The following is a 26375-nucleotide window of genomic DNA, read 5'->3' as shown; positions in this document are numbered from 1 at the left end:
CAGGCATAAAGCTCCTATTTAAAAATGTTTGGAAAGCCAACCAGCTCTGGGTTTACATTCATGTTTAGCATATGCTATCATTTAGGGGTTTTATGCTGAGCTAAAGTACTTTGATATTGATTTTTAACTAGGATTTCTTGCAGCTTAATTTGGCCTGTGCAAAGCAGTCATCAGCATAAAAACATCACTTATGTTGAAAAACTCAAGCAAACAAATTAACTCCATAAATCACTGTGTGACTATTATGCACAGAATATAATTAAAACTAGACCACAAAAACAGAACAATCAGAATCGTTCCTGTATTCAGCACTGCTTAAAACATATTCAGAATTTGGGTAATTTAGCCTGGTAGGCTGACATATCTTAAAATAAGATATATTTTGGTCTTTTATTCTACCTTTGACAAGCTAGAGATGTGAACGCTCTCTATCCGAGCTCCAATTTTAGTTTTTGGCTGGACGTCATTGTTTCCTCATCTCTTACTGAACATTTCTTTCTCACCACGTGGAGCGAGATTTTTAATAGACGCTCCTATGGTATAGATTTCATTACATCGCCTCATTCTTGTGTTCTGTACTTTACCTGAGTATTTTTTTTTACTTGATACATTTTTAAACAGCTATCTGTACTTTCAATTTCTTACATTTTCAAAACAGGTTTGTTACTTTCAATTTAACACATTTGAGGGGAGTTATCATTTCATGCCACTGCGAGCCTTCAAACAGCATTAAAGCAACATTAAATTGTAACACATGAAAGGCAATCCTAATAGTGTATCAATCACATACAAAGAGATGAAAGCGCCAAAACCATATGATGTATGGCATCACGCAGTCATGAGTTAAAGTGTGCCAGCTTTTTTTTTTTAATTTTTAAATAAATGTACTGAAGTAGCAGCGACTCAGTGGATTCCAGCATGTAAATGTGGTCAAGATGTTCAGCTGAGCATCATAACTGAGAAAAAGTTGACTTATAAGTCACTTTTAACATATATATATATATATATATATATATATATATATATATATATATATATATATATATATATATATATATATATATATATATATATATATATATATGTTTATTTTAATATTTATCTATCAATATCTTTGTTTCTAGACTTCATTTTATATGAGTGTTTGATGTTTGCTGTATATTAGTTGCTATGACAACTCAATTTCCCTATGGGATTAGTAAAGTCTCTCTGATTCTGATTTCCTAAATCAGGCTTTTTTGGGGGGGAATATATTCCTTAAAAGTGTACTATGCAATTTATTTCAGTTTTTTGGTGGGAAAGAAAAATCACACTGATGACGTAGAAGCCTCAAAAACTCATGTATGAAATATGATGCACTAGAGAAGTTTGATCCAGACTGGATAGTGTATGTGTGAAAGATAGCAAATTAAAATTTCATGGCAAATGATCAAAATGATCCTGCGGACACACGCTTCAGTGAAACCTCAAAAGCTTTGCAATTTATATTCACCAGCGTCTTTGGTTTAGATTGAAATGTGAAGTTGATTTGATAAAATCCCAAGGATTTTGAAAAGGTATAACATCAGCAAATCTCCAAAATGGCACAGTAAAGTAAAAATGGTGGACTTCCTGTCATGTTTGGATCATAGGTCTCATTGACCTTTCGTACATCGTGGGTTGTTGGACCTCTGTAAGAAATTTCATTCAAATAGCTCAGTCTGTGTGCTGGTTCATACTTTCATAGGTGACGCTGTGGAGCCATTTCGTCCTCTCCATACGTGAATTTTCACCAGGCCTGACATGTGGGCAAAATTTCATGCGCTTTCAAGTGTCTTCAGACCCTCAAAAAGGCGATTCATTTGACCAAGTAATGATAATAAGGGGAGCAGATACAATTTGGCCTTCACACTTTTAGTGCTCGGGCCCTAAAAAACCCTCACAGGGTTATGATCTTAGTAACTAGTTGCTAGCTCCATCAAGTATATCTCACGTGTTCCTTTCATGAGTCAAAGCACATTGTTCTGTTTGACAGGCTTTCAGTGTGGAACTTGACCATGATGGGGTCACAGGGCTTGAGCTATTCTTCAGGAAGCGAGTGAGAGAGGGAATAAAAGATGGAAACACTGCCGACTGCCTCAGGTATCCATGGATACATGACGCACAGCGATGGCTCATGGAGCTACTCACATCTGTAGGAGGGCACAAATATCACCCAGATGGTGCATTTAATCGGAACGAATAATGATGCACTGGAAAAAAACAGGTGAGGAATATTTGTACATTATCTTTTCTGATTCTGGTTCTTAGTGATGAGCTAAGGTATCGCAGGTTTTTGAGCTACATGCTAACATGCTCAAAACTCATTTTAAAAGCTCAACTGTTTTCCGTTGATACACTTATTTCACATCACAACAGAGAAACGTGGCAATGCAAAGATTCACTGCATGTGGTTGGAGTACTAGAACAAATTGTAAACATTAAGCAGGTAATGTATACATTTCAGCCACTGGAACAAAAACTGTACACAAAAGATGCTTTTGGAGCTGAAAAGAGAAGCCAGTGCAAAAAAGCCTTAAATTCACATTCCTAATAACATCCAACAGGGTGAACTCTGAAAGAAGTGCAAAAAAACGTCCTTTCTCTTATAAATGTGAGAAAATGACGTCACTATTTAATACTAAACAGTCACAGTAAATAGATGCTAAAGCAGCATTAGGGTGAGGCTACCCTGTGATTGGCAAGTAAAAACTTTTGGTTCTCCCTCAGATCTACCTCTTGCTTCTGGTTGGCTGATTAAAGTACAACAAAGCTGGCCCAAATGTCTGACTACAAGTCCAAAAACAAGTAGACTGTGACCTCAAGGGACGAATGCTCTGGAGGAATTTTTATTGCTCAGTATTCTTCCTGTGGGGAGCATAAATGTAGTGAAATTCGTGGCAGTCCATCCAGCAACATTTAACTCACAAACTACAAAATAAAAGTGAGTCTAACTTGCAAAACTTTCTGTTGCTTACTAAATTCAGAGTCACAGGGGTGGAAAGCCTATCTCAGCCGTTATGGGGTGAGAGCCTGGATGGATTACCAATCAGTAGTTGTCAATATCGAGGAAACGTGAATTCCTATAACAAATTATGGCGTTCAGTTTTTGAAACTCTCAGATATTTCACTGAATGCGTTAAAGCTTTGTTGGCAGTGTTATTGAGATACTTCAATCTGGGCTCACATTTTCATTCCAGTCTGTCTCAAAAGACCAAAACTAAAGGATAAATACAACACTGCACACAAAGTAAAACTGCTTTTCAATCCATTTCACCTGCAGAGTTCAGAGAAAGGGACTGAAAGGATTCAGAAGGGGTGTGTGTGAACAGAATAACACTGCCTGCAGACCATTTTTTCTTTACAGTATAATCAACCAAATGAAAGTAGAGACCAAATCCTGGAGGCCACCCACTATCTGTGTCAGCAGCAGCTGCACTACCGGAGCTGCAGGGTAACGTGGCAAGATGTGGGAGGGTAATGGCTAACGTTATTCATATTTTCTACCTTATCTGCTTACATCAAGCTGCTTCTGTCTGCAGTGTGCTTAATGGGAGCTGACCCTGTTTAACGACCACAGCTGGTGTGTCTCTAACGATAATAGGGGGCCATCGGCCTCACGAAGGACCACATCTCATTTTCTCAAGCATTTGGAAATACTAACGAGGAAAACATTTCTAAAAGGTCAGCCCAGAAACTGATGCGGCTTATTATTATGTTAGGGACATATTTAGGTTTGAAGCAACCCTGGATACATTTCAGCAATTTGTAAGTTTCACCAAACGAAGAGGACACACATGACAACCGATGGCATTTGAGAAAGGGCATTTAATTCCACGAGGAGAAACATCGATGTAAGTGCACTTTCATTTTCAGCACACTTCTTGTGAACAGACATAACCTTGAAGAGAAATGTTAAGAGACTGACGGTGCAGGGTGATAAGCTTCAGGGAAGAGAGGAAAGGAAGGTGAGGAGAGGATGGGGGAGGGAGTAGGGCCAAGACGAGATTAATTGATTTTGGAAAGAACTCAAAAACACATCCCCAATCCAGTGATTTAAAGAGCTGGCTCACAGTCAGCGTGATGGAGCCGGTGCGGCAGCTGGCTGCAAGAATATGAAGGCATCCAGAAGTCTTTTAGATCACATATTTTTTGGAATTTGTACTTTGAGGTCATTTTCAAAACAATTTCTTTAAAGGGTGTTGCAACAGTGACACAGCAGGTTATCACTGCCGCAATACGGCATTAATGAATTATCCCTACAGTATGGAGCGACTACAGTTTTTAACAGCATAGACAAGACTGTAGCAGCACCTGCCCGGTGATATGTGCACCTCTGACACACAGAATAATCAAATGAGAAAATCATCTTTAACTACATAATTAGAACGAAGACCATTATGAACAAAATCATGCTGAATATATATAGAATAGCTAAGTTAATCAGACTTTACTATGTACAATGTACAGAAAAAAAGGTCATACTTTCAGAGGTATAGCTGCTTATTAAACCCATTTCTTATATGAGATTACAGACGAGTGTCACAGCGAGGGTTAGCAAGGTCCCCACTCAAACCTCCCCAAGAAAGCCAACTATGTCAACATGTTTAAACAGACTTTTTTCTTTCTTGACGGTAATGAAAAAACAGCAAAAATGACTGTGTCCATGCTGGACATGTCATCAAACCACAGTGTAAAAAGCCGTTTGAGTGGCTCTCAGAGGCGAGGAACCAAACATTACAACAATCATCAAACACACACACACACACACACACACACACAGCAGAGATTTTCAGACAGCCTGCAACACCACAGCACTTGTACTGACTAATAGGGTTTGAATGAAGCTGCACTGTGCTAAATGTCCCACTGCACTGAAGCCGAAAAGCAGAAGGTACATTTTAGTTTTGAGGATTACAGTACGTAATGTTACTCCATGTATGTAGTGTTGATTTGATAAAAATGTAATCTGAAAAATTAATATTAACTTGTAGAAATTGGCAAATTTATGAACTGCTTCAAATAAACAAGTCACATTATTCCAGCCTCAACTGTTTAACTTAGCTAGTTATTAGCTAACATAATAACTAAAAGCTACTTGTTAAACTTAGCTAGTTATTAGCTAACATAATAGCTAAAAGCTACTTGTTAAATTTGTGAACATGATAACACACTAAATAATTGCCCTTGTGCCTCAGGCTGAATTTAAACATATGCTCACATGAAATACACTATGTACATACTGTCATAACATGAATTTTAACTGCTTGAACATGGCAAGTTGTGCACAGATTAGCATTTTAGTGCAACTGTCATGCTAGCTGCCAAATTTTGTGAACACCAATCCGTTGAGTCTCTAATCACATATTATTCTATTGGAAGATGACAGTTTAGCACTTAAACATCACACAGTGCCAAATATAAGTGCTTAGGTCAGAGAATGCCACTTTCAGCTTGCTAGCTAGCATCAGCACGAATGTTTCTACCAAATTTGTGACGCAGTGTGGGAAACGCCGGATAAAGATGCAGGCTTTTCCCACACTGCTTGCACACAAAAAAAACGCCACGCAATCAATACTGAACAATGGGGCTTTTTCAACTTCACTGTCAGAAAAATCTTGTTTAATGAACAGTTTCTGGTGCACAAACTGCAAATGAAAAACACAGTATTTTCCATGAAATTCTTAAACAGCAAACCTCTCAACCATGAGGGGAAAACACTCGCTCAGCAGGCCTACACATGCCTCGAGGCGCAAACTGTCCAGGAAGCCAGTGAAACCTGCCCCAGTAACGCGAGCACCTTTTCTGTATTTGGCCTGTGGCGATAAAGCTGTGTGGACCGTGACGGATCAACAGTTTCTTTAAAACCTAGAAGAATCAGAATTTTACTAGCGTGCTACCAATGGCTATTAATCTATTTCCATTTTCACTAAACCACAGTACTTGAAATAAGAGACTCATTTTGACATCTTTTAGTTAAAAATTAATGGAAAATAAACAAAAACGGATAGATGAAATCCATTTTTTAAAAATCTACAGGTTTTGAAAGTCTAGGAAACAATAAAAAAAAAGTGAAAAAAAAATTCATTTTGAACTTTATACTGGTTTCACATGCTGTGTCAAGCAAGCATGAAAAAATCAGACTAGTCTTCACTCACAATTGTTTGGTGCAGTTTATGCATGAGAAACTACTCAGTTACCTCCACTTTTCAGGCAGTGTTTTGCTTAGTCCCTTCCATTCTTAACGACTTTAACTGTAAACTGTAGTTTTCCACACTCAACTTTTTGAGTCCATCAGCTGGGTACTTATAGTGCACTCTGAACATGTACTCAAATGATCACGTGTAATTATGGAAGTACAGCAATTTTTGACACAGCATTTGTGTGCATATTAGCATAGCATTTAGCTCACCCTCATAGAGCAGCTAGCATGGCTTTAGACATTATGATGTCTAAATTTATTATATAGCAGTTACCAAGGATTAACAAAAATATGGATGATTTGCAAACAGCATGCTCAATGATTCTAAGACATTTCTGCTATTATTATTATTATTATTATCATATTACTGCCCTAGTTGGGTGTCACGGATTCTAAAGTAATACATTACATTTTTCTGTGTTGCAGAAGTGTGACATATTAACTACATAATAGCAAGAAATAACAATCCACAGAGCTACCAGTGAACCAGACGGACATTTTCTTAAGCTGTGCAAATCAAAAGGGCAAAAAATGTCAAACTTTTGCCAGGACAGCAGTGAGTGAGCGCGACAAGCAATTTATTCCTGCAGATTATGCAGTTTTCTGTCACGTTATACAGATAATTTCAGATTCTGAATTTTACTTATTTCCCATTGGGCTTTTACATAGATTCAAAGTTGCCTAGTGCAGCTTTCACAGCACCACTAAACAGCCATTTCATCTCCCAAGCAGTCTGGCAGACTTTCTGCATTCAGCACATTTAAAAGTCGGGCTCCTCCGTCGGCCCCCGCTCCCTCCCCCTGGCCCCAGCTGTCCCGGTCATCGCTCTCATCTGTGTTTGATTCGTACTCTGATCCAATCCCAGATTCCCTGAAACGAAGCAACTCCAGGGCTCCCAGGACCTGCTCCCCCAGCAGCGAGCTTTCATCGGGGGCCCCGTCGCTGGGAGTCTCCCCTGTGTCCTGTCCCTGTTCCTGGCTGTCTGCCGCTCGGGAAGCAAAGCGGAAGCACTCAAGCCTAACTCCGCTGCTGCTAAGCCCCGAGGGGATGGTGTCAGCGCCCATGGTGCCTGGAGAGCAAGACCTGGGCAGGACAGAGACCCAGGCACTATTGCTAATCTGAAGCTGGGACTGAGCTGCTAACAGGCCTGTAGATGACGAAGGGGTGGGGGGTTCATGAGGAACGCCGGGAGGCTTTGCACGAAATGTGATCTCCAGAAGACTGTCCTGGGAACCCACTGTGGAAAACAGAAATGAGAAGAGATCAAATATGACATATTTATAATGGATTAAGCAAAGAACAAAAGATATTTCATTATCACATATAAACAGAGATGCAGATCATGTAAGAAGAGGGGACTGGTCAAAGCTGAGATTACAAAGAGTGGGATGACGTCTGTGCTGGAACGGGAGAACGGGGAGCGGTACCCTCTAAGAGGGCTGTCATAGTATAATTAACTGTGTGCCAGAAGCAGGAGAGAAAACGGAGTAGAAGAACATGAGCGCAATGGGAAAGAAAGAAACTAAAAGTAAAGAAAAATAGGGAGAAATTTTAACGTTTTTATTACAGATTAGATTGGAGGTAAACAGGAAGATTAAAGGCAGCCAAATAAAAATCTACACTACACTTTAAAGGAGAAAATGATCTGAGTGGAAAGTCAATTAGAAAAGTGTATTAGCCACTCACTGGATGTTAACTGGCCCGCAGCTTTGAGCTCCAGCTCCTGGATCTGTTTGACCAACAGGGAAATGTGCTGCAGCAGGTCTGTGTTCTGCTGCAGCAGCCTCTGCACTCTGGCCTGGGCTTCAGTCCGAGCACACAACTCCACCGACAGCTGTTCCTGCAAAACATTTACCTAAACACACACACAGACATACAACTTTTAAATGCCACTGCCCGGGAATATTAAGTGTTACCTGAAACTGTTCAAAGTTTATGTAAAGGTTTAGTGTCTGAAAGCGCTCTGTGAATTTCATAATCATAAATACAGATACTCATGTCCTGTTTCCTGGGAGGTTTTGATAATTTTTTTATGTGATCAGGAAGTTTTGTGTCAAACAGCCTTTGCTCAGTTACATTAAGTAAAGCACATTTAATTATTGAGCATATTTTAACCCCGTAACATCAAGCAGATCATATTTTAGACATATACCTCTACATAACCCAGAATGAAGACTCATAAATGCAAATCTTTTCCTTTAAAAAAATGTCCAGAAGGTTCAATAACCACTCCACTTTCAACAAATTACAATTTTTCTGCCAATTATTTCAGGGTTTCGGCTTTAAAGGGTTAAAACAACTGATGCTGGTATGCACACAGGCAGGTGAATTCTTCAAGGCTTGTGATTTTTTATTAAATGAATCACAGCTGATGATTCAGTGCACAAAAAAGAAAAAAAAACCCTGTGTGCATCAATACAGTTAGTGAGAGTTTCATCACAAAAAGGAAGAGAAGAAAAAAATTGTGCGATAGCGTCACAGTGGCATGAGATCACCTGCTTTAAAAATACTTGGGATATTTTTAGCTTCATTTACTCAGCACTTATGGGTCGGAACACACCCCTTTTTAAATGCAAGCTTCATTTCGATCTCAACTGCACTTCCGTGACGTTTTAATGGCGCTACCTCGCGTGGTTTCAAGACCATCGCGCTGACAAGATCTGTCCACAGACAGGCAAACACACATAAACAGCTGCTATACTCAAAACTGCCGTTGTGGAAGTTTGCACTACGGTAAAATTTTCCATGAACACATTTTCCCATTAAGAGACTCACACAAACTTAAAAGGTGAAAATATCTTCTTTGAGGTTCCAGAAGGGGAAAATTACCTGCGCTGAAGCTGCTAGTGCTTGTTGTTCCTGCTGCTGCAGTTGTTTCTGAAGGAAGTGGACCTGGTGCTCTGCAGAGCAGGATCCCCCTGCTGCAGCATGAGCCAGCACAGAGGCTCCAAGGATGGGCGAGCTCAGCAGAAGAGACGGGTTATCAGATACCTATAATGAATAATAAAATGATGGTCATTTAGGCTCCACTACTTCTACAAGCTGAGTTGAAGTACTTTCACTAGTCATTCACTACACACATAAAGACTGCTATCTACAAACTTTGACAACCACTATGCTGGGATCAGACTACACAGTATTTTTGTAGGAGTAGGCAATTATAGACTTGTTTTGGCTTTTCCTGACTGAGAGACATATAGGAGTACACACACACTCGGGATCAAATCAACGTTTCCCAAGAAAAGAATACAATCGGACAACGGCAACCAAAGTAGCTCTTTTGATTCCTCTCTCAGTTCCCTCTGTCCTCCTACCTGTGAACTGGAAATCCATCTCAGCATATCCTCATGAAGGAGGTCTCAAATCCTAAAATACACCCAGAGGATGGAGGAGTGAGGAGAGATGAGTCTCACAGGAGGAGCTATGATTGAAGCTGCACAGCTCTATCCTTTATGGAAGTGATTTTTTATTAGTGACTCGTGAAAAACACTCAAAGGGACAAAGCTGGAATATACAAAACCTGAAGGGCGTGAAGAGGACTCCTGAAATAAGTAAACGCTGTTATGCTTATCTGAGATCGTGGAATAGAGCAGTAGGTTTTAACAAAATCATGGACAAATGATCCAGCAGTGTTATACATCACATTTAAGTGAGATTGCTTTTAAATTACTGAATCTGTCAGAATCTGACTGATGTAGGAGTTTTAAAACCGACAGCGAAACAATATTTGGTGATTTAAAAATCTGCCACCTCAACACCCCCGTGTGTGTTGGGGACAGCTCTTTCATTATGCTTGCTTTGTTTATGCTATATACTGTCTTCAATTACAGTTGTGTAGAGTATCTTATTCTTATTCTATTCCAGTGTTCACTAATTTTTGCTATATAACTTTGCACTGTCCACTTTCTGCTGTAACAAAACAAATTTCCCACGTGTGGAACTAATAAAGGTTATCTTATCTTATCAATGATGTTTTAGACAATGTCCAGTTTGCTACCTGGTTGCCTGTCCAAGTGGATCCCACATACCTTGGTTGTATTACACTAATGCATTAATAGAAGAGAGATAGTTAGACAACAGTGTAATTGTCTGGAACTACTCTTCGGTTATTAAAGCGGTTGTGTTTTTAAAACCTTTGAAAGAGGAGTGAAAGAAGCTATCAATGTCCACTGTAAACAACCATCTTTGAACGATGACCTGGATGACTGAGAACCTTCACAGACAGATAACTACAGCCCAGCCCAGGCAGCAATATATTGACGACTAACCTTGTATTGTGGATGAATTATCTCAGTTGTTCTCCTGACTGAAGATTGGACCGTTTAGTGGAAACAAAGTTAGCGTTCATCCTCCAGCTTCACTGTGCTAATGTGTTTATATTATGCTAGCCATAGCTAGCCACCACGTAGCACATCATTATATACCAGCTAGCCCAACTTCAGTAACCCTCCAAACGTCACTGCTGTTTAGTTTCCTGTCTTCATTTATGTTGGAAGTGATAGCAGAGCTGTACGTTTAAATTTTTTCAGAAATCACTCAGTCAGACAATAGTATATTATGTTTAGGTGGAAACTAGCGAGCTAACGCCCTGCTAACATCTAACTCCACTAAACTTCATAAATTCTGTTTTCATGGATGCCTGGATTTTAAACTTAATTGTTACACCTGGTAAAGCAGCAACACTGATTATTTTATTAAAGATGAAAGAATTTATACAGTTTGTAACTCTCAGTGATGCCACAGTGTTTGTTTGACTTTGGGACCTGAAGCAGAGTTTGGACCCGAAAACGGGTAATGACATCAGACTTAAACATCGGATATCAGCCGATAATATTGGTCTGCCCATGAATTGGCTTTAGCTTTTATCCATTATGCCACATTATACGAGGCACACTGGTAAGTTGACATAGGGCTGCACGATTTTGCATAAAATGAGAATCACGATTTTTTGGCTTAGAATTGAGATCACGATTCTCTCACGATTTTCTTTTCCAGTATAAATATTTATTGCACTTATTAACTGCACATCAACTTCGTAACAGTTGAGACTGAACATAAAAACAATAAATAAACATAAAAACAACAAATGTCTCACGTTTTGTTGTTGCCGCAAAATGTTGTACTGCTTGAAATTCCGTCTCCACCGTTGCTCGACGCTGCGTGTATAGAGCAGGTAGTGCAACAATAGAAAAATAGTTGCGGGACGGCACTGTGTAGCGTTTGTCTAGGGTGTTGATCATTTTCCTAAATCCCTCGTTTTGCACAGTGTTATCTTTGGTCAGGTGATAAGTGATAGCCTCCGTCATTTCTTTATGCCTGCGGGAGTTCGACGGTTATAGGGAAGCGCTGTATAAGGTTCCCGTTATTGATGTTTGGGTGGTTGACCGGGACGGATTTTCTCCTGTCACTTTCTCGTCATCCCTGACGTGCTCTCCGTTGTTTTTTCTGTATCACGTGGTATAAGGCTCCGCCCTTGTCATTTGTTGAGCAGGAAGAGTGAGCGCTTGTTTTCATGCAGAGTACGTCCCGAATCAAAATGCGGTCCAATCGTCGTCGTCTTTTTTTGTTTTCTTTTTTTTTTTAAATCGTTGTCATTTGGAAATGAGATCGCACATAAGTATAAATCGAGATCGCGATTTTCTAACGATTAATCGTGCAGCCCCAAGTTTACACTCTGGTTTCTTTCCGGACACGAATAACCAACCTGTGTTAAGCTGATATGTTGTAGGCTGAAGTCGGCATTAGTCCCTGACATCAGGAAGAAACAGAGCTTGGCCACAGACAGAGAACAAAGTATAAGGCAGCAAAACCCACAATCCTACGTGACTAATAGCAGAAAGAAAAAATATATGAAAGTTTGTATGTGTAAAAGCATGTCTACAGCAGTGGTTTGAAAGCCTCTCTTTGCCAGTCTGAGCTCCTCAGGGAGGAAAATGCAAAGAGATGTTGCACTGACAGCAAGGAGCCTGTGTACTTTCATCCCAATGGAGAAATCCGCAGATGGTTTCTTAGATATCCTCACTGCTTGATGCTTAGGGTGTCTACAAGGAATTTTGTGATGATCTCTTAAAATGTGTGTATAATGTGAATCCACTTTTACTGCTCAATGCTGCTGAAGTGCAGGCAGGTAGAGTGAAGTGCAGCAAGCCTGGAGCGAGCGAGAAAGCGATCAATGCAATATCTACCACGCCAAGTTGCATAAATGAAGAAAATATCAAAGTGGGAACTGTATTTCACAGCAAATAAAAATCAATAAACGCTGCTATTCTGTTGAAGTTGCTGCTGATGGAGAATTCTGTAGTGTTGGCTGTTCTTCTGTAAACTCTCTACTACTTGGTGTTTGATTTTTTCTTTGAGGTCCTGACGACAGGCATGAAATTTACCAACATTTTAGAGCTGAAGATTGAATTATCTTGAAGTGTGTGAGGCACTGTGATAAATCAAAGTCTAATATTTAGACTGGCATTTTTTTTAACATAAGCATGACAATTATACTGTAAAGAAATGACCTTAGTCCAATAAGAATAAAAAAAATGTGAAAGCAGTGCTTTAATTAGGGTTTCTATAAATAGATGTGTATTGACTGTATGGGCCGCTGCTGCTGGGGTGAATGACTCACACAATTATGCTGGAGTGCTACAGCAGGAATTGTTGACATGAAAGTCTCATCTGTCAAGAAAAAGATGGGAAATCAATATGTTGGACTCCATTGTCATTAACACTTCACTGTGAAGGACACTTGACCTTCAGATTACAAACACAGGACTGAGACAGGTTGCACGTGAGACCTGATGAAATGCTGCAGGAAAATGAATAACGCAAAAACTATGACGCTTAAATTCCCTTGTTCTTGGGTCATTGTGCAATTAGACTTAATAACTGTTCGATTCGAACCAATTAACACCTCATCAGAACAACACCGGTTTTCTCTCTTGTGAGTAATAAAGCTGACAGTTCCTCAGAGACTCGGTGGGAAAATGAGCAGACAGGCAGATAGCAGAGAGCGGCTTGTCCGACATCACAGGACGAGCAGAGCAGCACTTAGAAATCCTGGCTGTGATTTCATCAATAAACCATATGATCCTATCAATATTGAAGAGCCCGTCTTCACAAGCAACCCTTAAAGACATGATTGCTTACAAGACCGCACATCCCTCTGAGCTCTGAGCCGTTTTCTGATCTTCTTTTGAGCTTTTATGAGGACAAACTTTAAAATTAGCAAACTACCCATCTGTGAGCTGTGGGACTCCAGGAAGCACTGAATAATACAATATTTTTGACTTTTTTTAAAATCCCATCCATCATCTATATATTTTGGTAACCTAATTCAGGATTAACAAATGGGTGGATGGACACTGGGCTTGAGGTGGCGTCGACTCTGGTCATCAGTTAATTTGCATTCATATTCAAACTTAAGGATAATTTATAGCCGATTAACTAATCAACATTTCTGGAGGAAACCAGAGTTACAGCCACTCCTACCCATAGTTAACATGCACAAGTTGCTTCTGCTCACTCCTAAATATCTCAGACCAGTTCTTCTAAAACATGGATGTAACCACAGTGACGTCACACTTTGGTACTGGATGCATTTTGAAGCGTTTTGGCCATTGTCCAGTTGTTTTTTCTTTTATTTTACCTTATATGAGAGGGTGCAGTGCAAATTTACCAGCTAAAAATGTACATTTACCTTTCCTTGGGTAGTAAGCCATATTCATAAACTGTATGGCTGCAATGCAGAGACACAAATATCTGCTTTTACTTTTGTCTTTGAGATACTGATGTCAAATTTGCTTCCTTTCATATAATTCCCTTGTATTTACTTTCATGCTTTAAATTAACCGTAAATATTTAACTGTAAATAGATACCTTGCTTGTATAACTATCTAGTTTGGAGGCTCAGTTTGTGGTTTAGTCTGCTGGGACACATGTGTGTCCCCCACATATCTGTTAATTAGTGCTATGTAATAGACTAATGAAATATTAGACTTTTATTCTCCAAAACAGAAGCACAAACGTATCGGATGGTTGCTATCACACAGCAAGGCATAATATTAATATCGGAATAGTCCAAATCAATAATCAAGGCGAATGAGTCACAATTTTTTTATTTTTTTTTACCACACTCACACTTTCTATTCAGGGGGAAACTATCCAGGGACAAAACACGCTGTACCAGTCTGTAAACATGTTTTTTTATGCTGTAAAGCTGTTATTTCAACATGGCAGGATCGGGGGCTCACTCCCTTTGGAGGTAGCCTCCAGTGGCACCAAGAGGAACTGCAGTTGGCTTGATTTTTCAAGAGATGAAAATGCCCCGTTGGTATCAATGAAAAAAGGTTTTACAGAAAAAAACAGGAGAGCGGTTTTCTAGAATATGTCATGGCCTGAATCAGCTCATTGGCATTTAAAGCTATAGACAATGGAGCCAAAAACCAGAGGTATACCTCTGTGAAAAATTAAAGATATGTTGGTATTTTTAACAATGAAACTTGAAGGATGGGAACGTGCTTGACGTATTTTAACTAAACTAAGGTACAAAATAGGAGAAAAAGTCCCTTTTTTGTTCTGCACATTCTGATTTAAAGATCATATTTTGTGGTTACCTGACTTCAAGAGTATAAGATCTGTGAAAAACACTGCCTACAAATACAATATGATACTACATACTGTTTTAAATGTGTCATATCTAAACATGACTTCCTATAACATCCTGGGCTATATTCAGAAATTTGAGAAAGCTCCACCCACATTATTATAGCATTATTATAATAGTAGTATAGTGTAGATTACTATAGGTAACTTGCCCTTGGTTATTTTTCTAACAGTAATCCTAATGAAATGCTTACAAGACAAAATAATTGTTTATTAATAGTAAAACTGACTCATTTATAGTTCTTTATTATAGTCATTTCAATTTTATTTATACATCTCCTAAACTCTCACCTAAAGATGCTTTACACTGCAAGGCAGAGACCATAAAAAGAGAAAAGAGAACACCTCAGCTGTCTATGAGCGTGAAGGAAAACCTGTCATGGTTCTGGGTCCCTTTGACCCAGCATTTTGAGTTTCTTTTGTTTTAGTGATATTTTGTATTATGTTTTAGGTTCAATAGTAGTCTTAGTCTGTTTTATATTTTCTCATATTCCCTGTTTAGTTCCTTGATTATTAGATTCCCCCTTGTGTCTTTGTCCACTGTGTGTCTGGTTTCCCTCCTTGTGTTTTATTCTATGTTCCCCCCGCTTATCATGTTTATCCGTGTTTCTCCAGCTCGTCATATCGCTCTCGTGTTCCCTCGCTACCTCTTGTCTGCCTTTCCTCCACACCTCTGTCAAGCTCATGTTTCCTGTTTTATTGTAAAAGACGTGCGTTCCATGTTCAGTGTGTTTAGTTTTTGCTTTCCTGGTCTCGTTGTGTCTAATTCGTCTCAGCTGAGTTTCCCATGTGTTTTCTGTTCCCTCGTCATTCCCTGTGTATTTAAGCCTTCCCTCTGTTCAGTGTCATGTTCTCCCTCATTCCCTGCCGTGTGCTCTGCCTACCTGCCTCTTTAGTCTCATGCATATTCTAAGTTTAGTTAGTTTTGCATTTTCTGCTGTGTTTTTGAGTTCAGTTTTGCCTCTGTGAGTCTACGTTTGGGTCCTATCTTTCCTGCTTTACACGGCCAGTCCATGACAAAACCTTCATTTTAACAGGAAGAAACCCCCAGCACAACCAGACTCAGGGAGGGGGGCATCTACCATGACCGGTTGGGGATGAGAGGAGGAAGACAGCAAAAGACACACATTGGGAAAGAGCCAGAGTTTAAAATTAATTACTAAAAATTAAATGGACTAAATGCAACTTGGTGTATAAATACAGGAGATGACTGAAGGAGAAACGGTCAGTGCATCATGGGAAACCCACCCATGTGCCATATCCATCCATAAATAAAATGTAAGTGTGCCTATATCATCTCCCTGCAGGATTTCTGTGTTTCCATGTTTCATAACAGCGATGCTGAAATGATGAAGGGCAACAGTACCTTTCCATCATTACCAAGAGCCTCGTCCTTTTTACTCTTCTCCGGGTCTGATGATGAGACGCACTCAATGCTCTCCTCTGTAGTGGCTTCAAGGTCTGTCTCCTCTGACAATGCAAACCTCTTCTTTGCTGCAGAGACCAGATGCACAGGATGGATTGTCATGCTTTATAAAAAAATAAATAAATTGTGCTTTAAAGTTCGCAACATATCTAGAGGCAGTGACAGCAACAGTGTCGGCTGGCAGCAGCCCACACAAAAAAGGGCTTTGATCAGTGGGCTCACACAACTAACCAAAACCAATTTGCAGCTTCAACATTCAACGTGGCAAGTTGAAAAAAAAATGGAGGAGGATAATGACATCTTTTCACACAGAGGTGTGCTCAACTGCCACTGTTTGATTCTGCCTCACTCCGAGTTTTAGCTTGTATAACAGAGAAAGCGAGAGAAACAGGAGTCGCAGGCCTGTGTGCGTTGTGTTGTGTGACAGAAGCAGAACGGGAAGACGTGAGAGAGAAGGGAGTGGTTTTGCGGATGCAGATTTGTGTGTTTGCGTTTGTCGGTGTGAGTCACCTGGCACCGCCTGCAGCTCCTCCGCCTTCCCCTCCTCATCCTCCTGCTCGTCGTCTTTCTGTTGCAGGGTCAGCTGGTGACACACATCAAACGCCTGACCCACTGTCCGCACAATCCTCATGGCCTGAGACTGTGAGAGGGGGTGGGGTGGAGACACCAAGAAGATGGTGTGTGTGTGTTGAAGTTTTGAGAGAACAGCAGCAGGAGGCCAACGAGGGTGGATGCACAAATGAAAGTACACAGTTGGGGAGAAAATGAGGCCCCAGAGGAGTTGCACAGGAAGAAAAGCGAATACAGAGAGAGCGAGTGTATGAACATTGTGCACAGGTAACGAGAGAGAAGATGAAAAATGCAAGCAGGAGGAGGAAAGGGAATATTGGGGCAAAGCAGGAGGTGAAGGCAGACGGAAACGGAGGGAGGAGAAAGAAAACAAATTAGGACAGCAAATGCTGGGAGGACTTGAGCTGCTTGTCCTTGTGTATCTCTTTTGTATACATGCTGCTGTCACAGCGATGATTGGTGTAGTTCAGGAGCAAGTAAATTTGATGGCAGAGTGAAGATTAAGCCATTTTTAGTATAGGAGGTTCAATTTAATTTGAATTAGACACAAATATTAACTACTAAGATCTTTTTAGTTGGGTCGCAGGAATGGCGCTACAGTAAGGACTACAACTCATCTTAAATGTTTGGTAACTGTGCTAGGGTTAGGATCTGATCTGAAGAAAAAGCCATTAGAGATTAACCCTGACATTTACAAGCATGTCCTAAAACTTGATTTTCCACTAATTACAAACCCTAATTATACACAGGAGGAGAGACGCCCAGAGAGTTACAGAAAAAATGACACAGTATTAACCCTCGGTTGAAAAATGTCGACTATTTTACTGTAATCGCTTTGTTTTATCTCCACAGTTAGCTGGAAAGGGTTGCATATTGAAACAATTGAAATATAACACACTTAGCTCTGAATGATGTGAAACGCCACGAATGTGGGAAGTGAAATGACTGGCCTACAATAAGCCTCTTTGAATAGAAAAATAAAAATCAAGCAAGTACAAATGTACATGCTGGCATCAAAAACGAAAGAAATTCCATCCATCCATTCTCTTCCGCTTATCCTTGTTAGGGTAAGCATGGAGAGTGGGAGGAAGCTGGAAGAGAGTACACGGAAAGAACCCAGCAGTGCTCATCACCGCGCTGCCCATGATTAGGAATATTATTCTCAGTTAATTATTAACTGATAAATGGTCATATTCACGATTTCTTGTGTATAACTGTTTTCACTGATGCACATTCAGATCAAAATCTGTTGTATGGTGAAACATCGAACACGGAGGAAAGCATCAAGTTAAATAAATAGTTAGTTTACACGTTGTTTTTAGTCTTAAGAACAAACAGCTTAATGCTTCTTTTTCTTGATTTTTTTTAGGTTGTCAGAGCCAGATCTGCATTTGTCATCTGTCCATATTTGTCTGTTTTAGTGTTTTAATAAAAAAAACCCCAAATGGTTGCAAAGTGGTTTAGCTCAACAAGAGGAGAACTGCAACAAGTGTCATGTGTCAATATTTGATTCATGAGTTTTCCAGACTTCTACATCATCAGTGTTTCAAAAATGCAACCATATATGGCAATACGATATAAAAGGCGAAAAGAGTTTGTACAACTCTGAACTCTCTTAGGCAGCTTTCTTGTAATTGCCTTAAGTATTCTTCAGACATTCAAAGCTCTTCTTTGGATGTTTCTGCCTTTTGTTCTGTTCTCTGTCAACATGCTCTCACACTGCTTCGTTAGTCTGTTGAGGCCAATCCATAACTGATGGATTGGCCTCAACATGTATTTCCATTCATTCTTTTGCTGCATTGGCAGTACGTTTGGGATCAGTGTCATGTTGAAAAATGACACCCGATGGCGCTGTTCTGCATTCATAAATCCATCAGTTTTGACATGCTCTCCAACAGCACAGTCACAAACTGTGACAGAGCCTCCACCGTGTTTTACAGACTGCTGTAGACACTCACTGGCTACACCACTCTCCTGACCTCATCTGTGCAGATGCATCTCTCAGGTCCTCTGTCAGGCCTGTCCTGGTTTTTTTCTCTATTTCTTAAAGACATGACTTTCAGATGTTGTTCTACTAAAGATTTTTTCCTCATGCCAAGATATCAAGATAACAAGTTTTCAACTAATAGGTCTTTGAAAGCTTTTTTTCAAAAATACTATTTCATGCCTGTCAAACTGTGCTATGTTTGGTATTTTAAGTAGATTCAGCTAAAGAAATGGGTGCTAAAGCTAAAGTTTTGGGTTTTGCAACTGGCTGCTAATAACAAAGTGGTTCATCCTTTGAGCTATGTGTCTTTTTAATTTTTGGATGGCTCAACAAACCAAAAAAACAACACTTCTCTGAGTGAAAACAAGTGAAAAAGCAGCCTTTGGAAAGCCTGGAGATCTATCTATCTACAGCTCAACCTCGCATTTCTTTTTCCATAAAGCCTTAATATGCAGTCCAGAGGCAGCAACCTTAAACCACCGGAGTTAAACTTTATCCACCATATCCTTCCCCAGTCTCATTACAGGTGACGCTTTCCATATTGAACAGTGGCACAGAGATGCATTTATTGATATCTGCCTCTAGAGGACCATCCTGCCTCCAGGCATTCATTTTAAATTTCAAGGCAACTCGAGCTTGAAAGTAGTTCAATCAAGTGAAATAGCAATATAAAACAGCAAAAGCAAAAACACTGTAAGAAAATTTGTCATATTTCTCAATCGATACAGAATTTAATTCTTCTTTAAAATTGTCAGGTTAAACTGACAGGCCTCCGAGGGCTGAGCACAAAAGGCTGTGTTAGTGTACCGAGCTGACATCGAAGCTTTGCTACGCTGCAACATGCCGTGATGAAAATAAATCAAATCTCCTCTTATCAGCTGGTCCATCTCCTCCTACTCAGCACACATGCTTGGCCTGCAACAACCAGATAAGGCTCAACAGCCCCAAGGAGGTAGAGAAGCACCACAGACCATGTCTCTAACATTGTGATGTGTATTTGGTTCAGCTGTAGTGAAAATGTCTTTAAGCGCAGAGCGAAAATGCCCCTTTTTCTTTTCGCTTCCCACCAGAACGATTAGTATTCAGCTTCACTAAGCCACTGTCTGTCTGGTATCCATGGTGAAGGGATGGGAGTCAACCTCAGTGATGCTCAGTCTTTGTCGTGGAGGAAAAATTGACACTGCTTGATATGCAGATATGTGGAGAAGAACACGCCTCTCATTTTTCATAAGTTATTTACTAGCACAGCCATTGGGGTCTGATTCTAGAAGTGCGCGCTATGGCTATACATCCCTGAGATTACAGACATGAACGCTATTAACAGATGCTTCAGAAGCTGAACTGGAAATGCAAATAAATGTGCTTTTGTTGATGTTAAAAAAGAAAAAAAATCTGCAAAAGATGTTTGTCTATTTCTGAATCGCTAAAACAGTAAAACACTGGAAAATATACTTTCAGTCATTCGCTCAGAGGTGGTTTTAGATGGGAAGACGGACAGAACCATCCAGTTTTTTTCACGTCAACTTAGCCTTTCACAGAGATTGAAGACTGGGAAAAAGAGAGTCGACATGTTGCCTCTAACAAAAAGGGGAAAAAAAAACCCTACAAGCCTCTGAGCAGTGCTCTGATTAACACATTCTGTTTGTATCTTGTTTAATCAGCACAAAACTCAGCACGTGACGTCACAGCGCCCACAAGACGAGCAAGCCGAACAGCCAAAAAAAAAAAAAAGTCCAAACGAACGGCAGCTGTCAAGTTAACATTTCATTTATCTCTGGAGTAAACAAACAGCACGCCAATTAGCGAGCTTCAGAGATCCTGGCAGGGTTAATTCTGTTTCCACTGAATAGAGTTTGGCTTGCTGCTTCCCTTATTTCTGTGAAGCTCTATCTTCAGGTAAATGGTATCTTTGCCCTCATCAGACTGTGAGCCAGAGAGTTTAGGAGCCTCCTAAAATGACCAAATTGTTAGCATAGAGAGCTATTTGCTAACAAGGTGAACTGGTGAAGATATTCTGAAAGCAGCCTTTAAATAATGCAAACTAACCCTTTTTGTGCATTTGTGAGGAAAATGAAGGAAATGGAGACTCGGTGGCTAATTGTCATTTTTGAAAGTAACGTCTGTTAACAGGAGTAGAAATATTAAGATGCCTGGTTAATGTCGCTAACATTACCATTATCTCCAGAGAGGAGAGGAGAGGGCTAAATTGTAATGAAAGGTAATGTGTCATTTATGTTTGCAGTAGTTTTGGGATCTGTGAGCAGTGAGGCTTACCTTTCTCTTAGACTTAAACACGTTGCAGCGGAAAATGTTGCTCTGTCCGTCTCTGGCTATATAACTGAATATCTTTAAGTCTTGAGCATCATGTGAGACGTAAAAGATCCTGTTGAGGCAAGAAAACATGTCAATTTTTTTGTAAATTGGGTGTTTGATTGAGCTGGTTTTTAATGTAAAGTGCTCATTTTATGTAGCTTTTTTTCCTCAGTAGAAAACGCTGCCACTAAACAGCCTCCAAGACCTTGTTTTGTAATCCAGGCCTTTCTTCTGGGACTTATTTAGGTCACTATGGCTACGTTCACACTGCAGGTCTTAATGCTTAATTCAGATTTTTTGATCAAATCCAATTTTTTTGTCTGCTCGTTCACACTACAAATAAAATGCGACAGCAAACGCGCTCTTGTGTGAATGCTCAAAGCGGCCCGCATGCGCAAAAGAAGACGTCGCACTGTCTTGTGTCAGTGACGTAAAAGACGGATTTAATGTGACATGACTGTTCAAACAGCAGTCGCTTTCAAAAACATCGGATATGTATCGGATTCAGTACCACATATGAAAGTGACCCAGATTGGATTTGAAAATATCGGATTTGTGCCGTTCATACTGTCATACCATGATCGGATATGGGTCACATAGAGCAGCGGTCCCCAACCCCCGGGCCTCAGACCGGTACTGGTCCGTGAGTCGTTTGGTACCGGGCCGCGAGAGTTGAGGCTCAGGTGTGAAATGTATGGTTTTCAGGGTTTTTATCGGTTTTCAGCGTTATTTTGTTATCGTTTTTATTGTTAACTTGGTTTTCCTGGGTCTTTTCACGTGTGTTATGAATAAATCTTATTTTTTTCGGTACCGGTACTAGTTTTATTTTGTTTTATTTATCCGCGACACCTTGTGTTTCCTCCTGGTCTTGAACAGAGAATTTTTCATATGCAAGCAAATGTATGAAGCGCTACACCGCTTACTGTAGTTTAACTTTAAAGTTTCCACATAAACCTGAGATATGTATGAACCAGCTGCTCTGCCCTGCTAATGACCTGATTTATTTTTTAACCCTATCAAAAATCACATAAAGTTAAATCGCTTATGCTGATTTAGGATCTGACAAGTAAAATGATCACTGAGAGAAAAGTTAAAAGCCACACGCAGACTTCATTTTCACCAAAGTTTTATGATGGCAGCTCTTAAAATATGAGCCTGCATTTCTTAGCTTTTGTCACATCAAATGAGGAATGAGACGTCTGGACTTTTCGAGAGATGGGTACTAAAATGAAGCTTTTCGTTGCACAGCCTGACAGGGAGGTTGTGTTTTGGATGCATGTAAACATATTCCAGCAGAGCGACATGTACACGTTGTTACAGTCGAGAGGGCCCACCTGTGGATAGGATCCTGTGTCACCAAGATGGTGTTGTCGTCCCACGACCACCCTTTTCTCTGTTGCAAGACAAAAATCACACAGGTTCACGCTGACAACTGTGACTTAAAACAAAGATGTCATTCAAGGTGCGAAAACAAGTAAATGGAAAAATCATATGTGGTTGTGCAAGACCGACCTTCCTCTTTTTGCGCAAAATCACTTTGACGAAGTCAGTAGATACGACAATGTTGACCTTCTTTTTCTTTATGTTCTTCAACTTGAATTCATACTGTGAAGGAAGAATAGATAGAATAAACAACAAATCCAAAAGTTGAATCAAAGCAAACTGATTACAGTACTACCCGGTCTGACTCGCATTAAATATATTTATGGTCCTGCAGAGATGGAGCTCGATGAAGCGGAGGGATCACACAGACAGGAGCTATCTTTTTTCACTGTCTTCTTCCCCGGAGGAAAACTGGGATGGCGTAAACATCGAGAAACTGTCAGTTTCTCTTTCTGGGAGCTTTTTAAGTTTTCAAAGGCTGACTTCCCAGAGGGAGGCGGACATGTGTGGGACGCTTTCATCCCTCTGCTTGATTAACAGTGTGTCCTCCAAATCTTACAGTCATAGGATGTAGGGTAAAAAACAAAAAACAGAAAGATTTGTATGAAATAACATGTTTGGCTTTGAAAACACAAAGTCCAACATCAGATTATTAATTGATCAGATAAGGTTTGATGAAATCACTCTCCAGCACACACACAGTTGCCCAGCGTGTGCAGCAGGCTTGGATATTCTCTGTCAAGTTTCCTTTGGTTTGTGTAAATATGAGAACACAGAGCTTTCTCTTAGTTTCATCAGAAACTGGAGGCGGAGCTGATTTTAGTCCAGAGAGGTTTGACCATGCAAGCCTGCGACCTGTGTCCTTGTCATCTGGTCTTGTCCCGTTAATGCATCTGGTTGTTGCTGTGTGAGTTTTTTCCCCACATGCAGGCTGGATGCAGGTGCTCAGGTGAAGGACATTGATCTCTGTGGTGTGTGTGTGTGCAATCCAGGCTAATGCAGCTCTGCATAAACCAGGACCATCCATCTCCGCACACGCTGCTGTCAGAGGGAGATGAAGCGTTCGCGCCACGTTTTCACGCACATGAGCCTGAAACTAATTCACACTGAAACCGCCCCCGAACAAAATAATGCTACAGGTTGTGGAAGCTCACCTCTCGTCTTACCCCCTGAGCCACTGCGAGTGCTTTAAGGACAAGTTAGCTTTTGAATATTCACAGTCTGTCTCCCCCAGAAGCAGAGACTATTAATTACTGTGTGATAACAGAGTTCAAAAACAGCCCGAGCATTTTACAAACCTGCTTTTATGTTATCCATCTTAATCCCACACACATTTACAATCTTTTTTTTTTCCAGTTTTATTGTATTTTCATCATTTGTCTCTTTTTGCCTCGTTTGCCTTCTTATTATCAGTTTGTTTCAAAGACTTAGAGCAAAGCATTTCACAGTCTTTTAGATAGGAGCTTTGTAGTAAATTAACATTGTCTGCTTAAGCACAGATAAATAAAAGCTAAAATGCAGGAGAAAAGCCTTCAGCGGTTGGATTGCTTTGTGCATTGTGTGGGTTTCTCTCTCTTCTTTCTCCATTTGAGCTGCTCTGTTGAACGTGTCTGTCATTTTCTCCAAAATGCATAAAAGCAAGTTTAGAATCTACTTTCTAAAAATGTGCAAACACACACACACACACACTACTGGGATGCCTGAAAATACAAGGGGAATCCAAACACACACAGCATCCCTACATCTTTGCCAGTGTGATCAAATGACCAGCATCGCCCACTGTATGGGATGCTGGATCAGGATTAAGTCTTTCCTTGGGTGTCACTGGGGAGGCGGCCGATCTCCGACTGACACCATAAACTTGGTTGTTAGATTAGATGCAACAGCTGACAAGCAGCTAAATCCTTTCCTCCCCGAGTGTCTCTGTCACACTGCAGTGATGTTTAATGACAAGGCCGCGTGTTGTTTCCAGCGGCCTTGCATGATCGTAACAAAAGGAGGCTTGAAGGATGTTGTTTTTTTCCCCCTGATGGCATCAAACATATCCCTGTGCGCCGTGTCTCTCCTCAGCCAGAAAATCCAAGCTGCCCTATGAATCCTGCCCTGATTTAAACTGCTCCTGACGGCCCACTGAATCTGCCCACTGTGTAGTTTTACACAGACAGGTCATTTATGTGTAAAGAGGGGACACCGAGCACAGAGAAAGGAACTTGTGAGGAACGTGCACAAAGACGTGCAGCGAACGTCACCAGTGTTTCAAAGTGGGTTTTGTCAAAGAGGCAAAGTGTGTGTGCTTCAGGGAAATCTTACTCTGATTCTCCTCATTGCTGCAACTATCTCCATTCGGCTCCCGGGGCGGCCCACCTCCAAACTGCCTATGTACTGCAAAACATAAGAGAAAGGTTTAAAGACGGGATTGTTAAGGAAGTGAATACTTGGGGAGTGCTGGGATGACACACTGTCTCCTCTTTAGATTGAACCAGTGTCAGCAGATTTTTTTTTTTACAGTTTTGGATAAGCAGACAACTACGTATAAAATTGTAATTACACTGCACATTATTTTTTCAAGCAAATATCAAATATAGACGATTCTACCTTCTCAGATTTGGCAATTTGCAGTTTTTAATCTGTCTTACATTACATAAAATTATGAATTTGGCTATATAAGTGTTGGTCAAAGAGGACAACACATCCGAACAAACTATGTGGATTTTTTTACAGATGTTATTAGTGCAGACCAGAGACAAAACAGTAAAACTTAAAGAACTGTTCATAATTCCCACAGTGCAGTCAGTCTCATTCATCTGCACTAAACCAAAACTTTGTATTATCCTTGAAACAAGATTATGAAAATGAATTTTAAAAAATGATAAAGTCATAAAGGGAAATTTAATATAAAATATAAAATTATTGCATGATCAGAAGACGCAACAATAAACTAACACACACAATTATGCAAGAAAAAAAAAGAAAAAAGAAATATAAGACGACATCTGAAACCCAAGAAGCCCACATAACAGTGTTTAGCATATTAGGACTCGCTGGTCTTCAAGCCTGAAATGCTGCCCAGAAAGTACAATCTGTTGCAGAGGCTTCTTACCTTTGCCTCGAAGCACACCCCATGCTTAAACACCTCCTCGTTGTGCATGGGGATCCTCAAATCTTGCGCGTCATCCACTAAATTGTACTTGGTTACTCCTGGCATCGCTTTAATTTTAGCTCACTTGCTCCCGACACTTGTTTTACGACAGCGCTAGAGACCTGCAGATATGCGCATCTCCTCCGGCGCTCTTCCCTCCGCCCTCTCATCGGAGAGACGCGTCACTCCGGAGGTCATGCCGTGGCCGAGGCGCCACGGTCGCGACCGAACGATTGGTTGATGGGCTCAATTAATGTGTTAATCGGCGATCGGTGAGCGGTCTCACTGGCCCGTTTTTTTTTTAAAGCCGGGTTGAAGCGAAGCACGACTGAGGAGCAGTACGCGTCGCCACCGCCGGGGACCCGGTGACGCACGGATCTCAACACTGGATCGTTTTCTTCTTCAAGTTCCCTCAGAATTAATTAATGACTCACTGTCTGCACGTGTACTAGCTATTAAACGGGATGCATGACACCTAATAGATGGAGAAATACTCAGTGGTGTGTAGGTTATATCAGCAGCTGCTGCTGGTGTTTGGTTGTGTGACATCTAGCGGCATCACAGGGAACAAACAAAACCCTGAAGACAGTTTAGTGGATTCGAGATTCTCCAGGGCTGTGTGGCCTCCTCAGAGTGACAATTCATGTCGCCAGCATTTTCAGAGAAGCTCAAATACCTACAG

The 26375-nt window shown here is 40.5% G+C and overlaps 1 protein-coding gene across 1 annotated transcript; it reads right to left on the bottom strand.

Annotated features, from left to right (window-relative positions):
• Positions 1–3826: 3826 nt before the first annotated feature.
• On the bottom strand, positions 3827–26167 carry LOC146553976 (carboxyl-terminal PDZ ligand of neuronal nitric oxide synthase protein-like). The gene is made up of 10 exons (XM_085254687.1): positions 25655–26167; positions 24865–24936; positions 22684–22776; positions 22506–22564; positions 21133–21241; positions 16812–16941; positions 16242–16369; positions 9050–9211; positions 7907–8075; positions 3827–7457 (listed from the first exon to the last, which is right to left on the bottom strand). The coding sequence occupies exons 1-10, from the start codon at positions 25757–25759 to the stop codon at positions 6925–6927; spliced, it is 1560 nt and encodes a 519-aa protein (XP_085110813.1). The 5' UTR covers positions 25760–26167; the 3' UTR covers positions 3827–6924.
• Between the last annotated feature and the right edge of the window lie 208 nt (positions 26168–26375).

Source organism: Mchenga conophoros, linkage group LG18 (genome assembly GCF_057382185.1).
Source record: "Mchenga conophoros isolate Kocher_MC1m ecotype Shallow Benthic linkage group LG18, M_conophoros_male_GT1.1, whole genome shotgun sequence".
NCBI lineage: Eukaryota > Metazoa > Chordata > Actinopteri > Cichliformes > Cichlidae > Mchenga > Mchenga conophoros.
The sequence above is the reverse complement of the archived record's forward strand: the minus strand, read 5'-3'. Positions and strand labels throughout refer to the sequence as shown.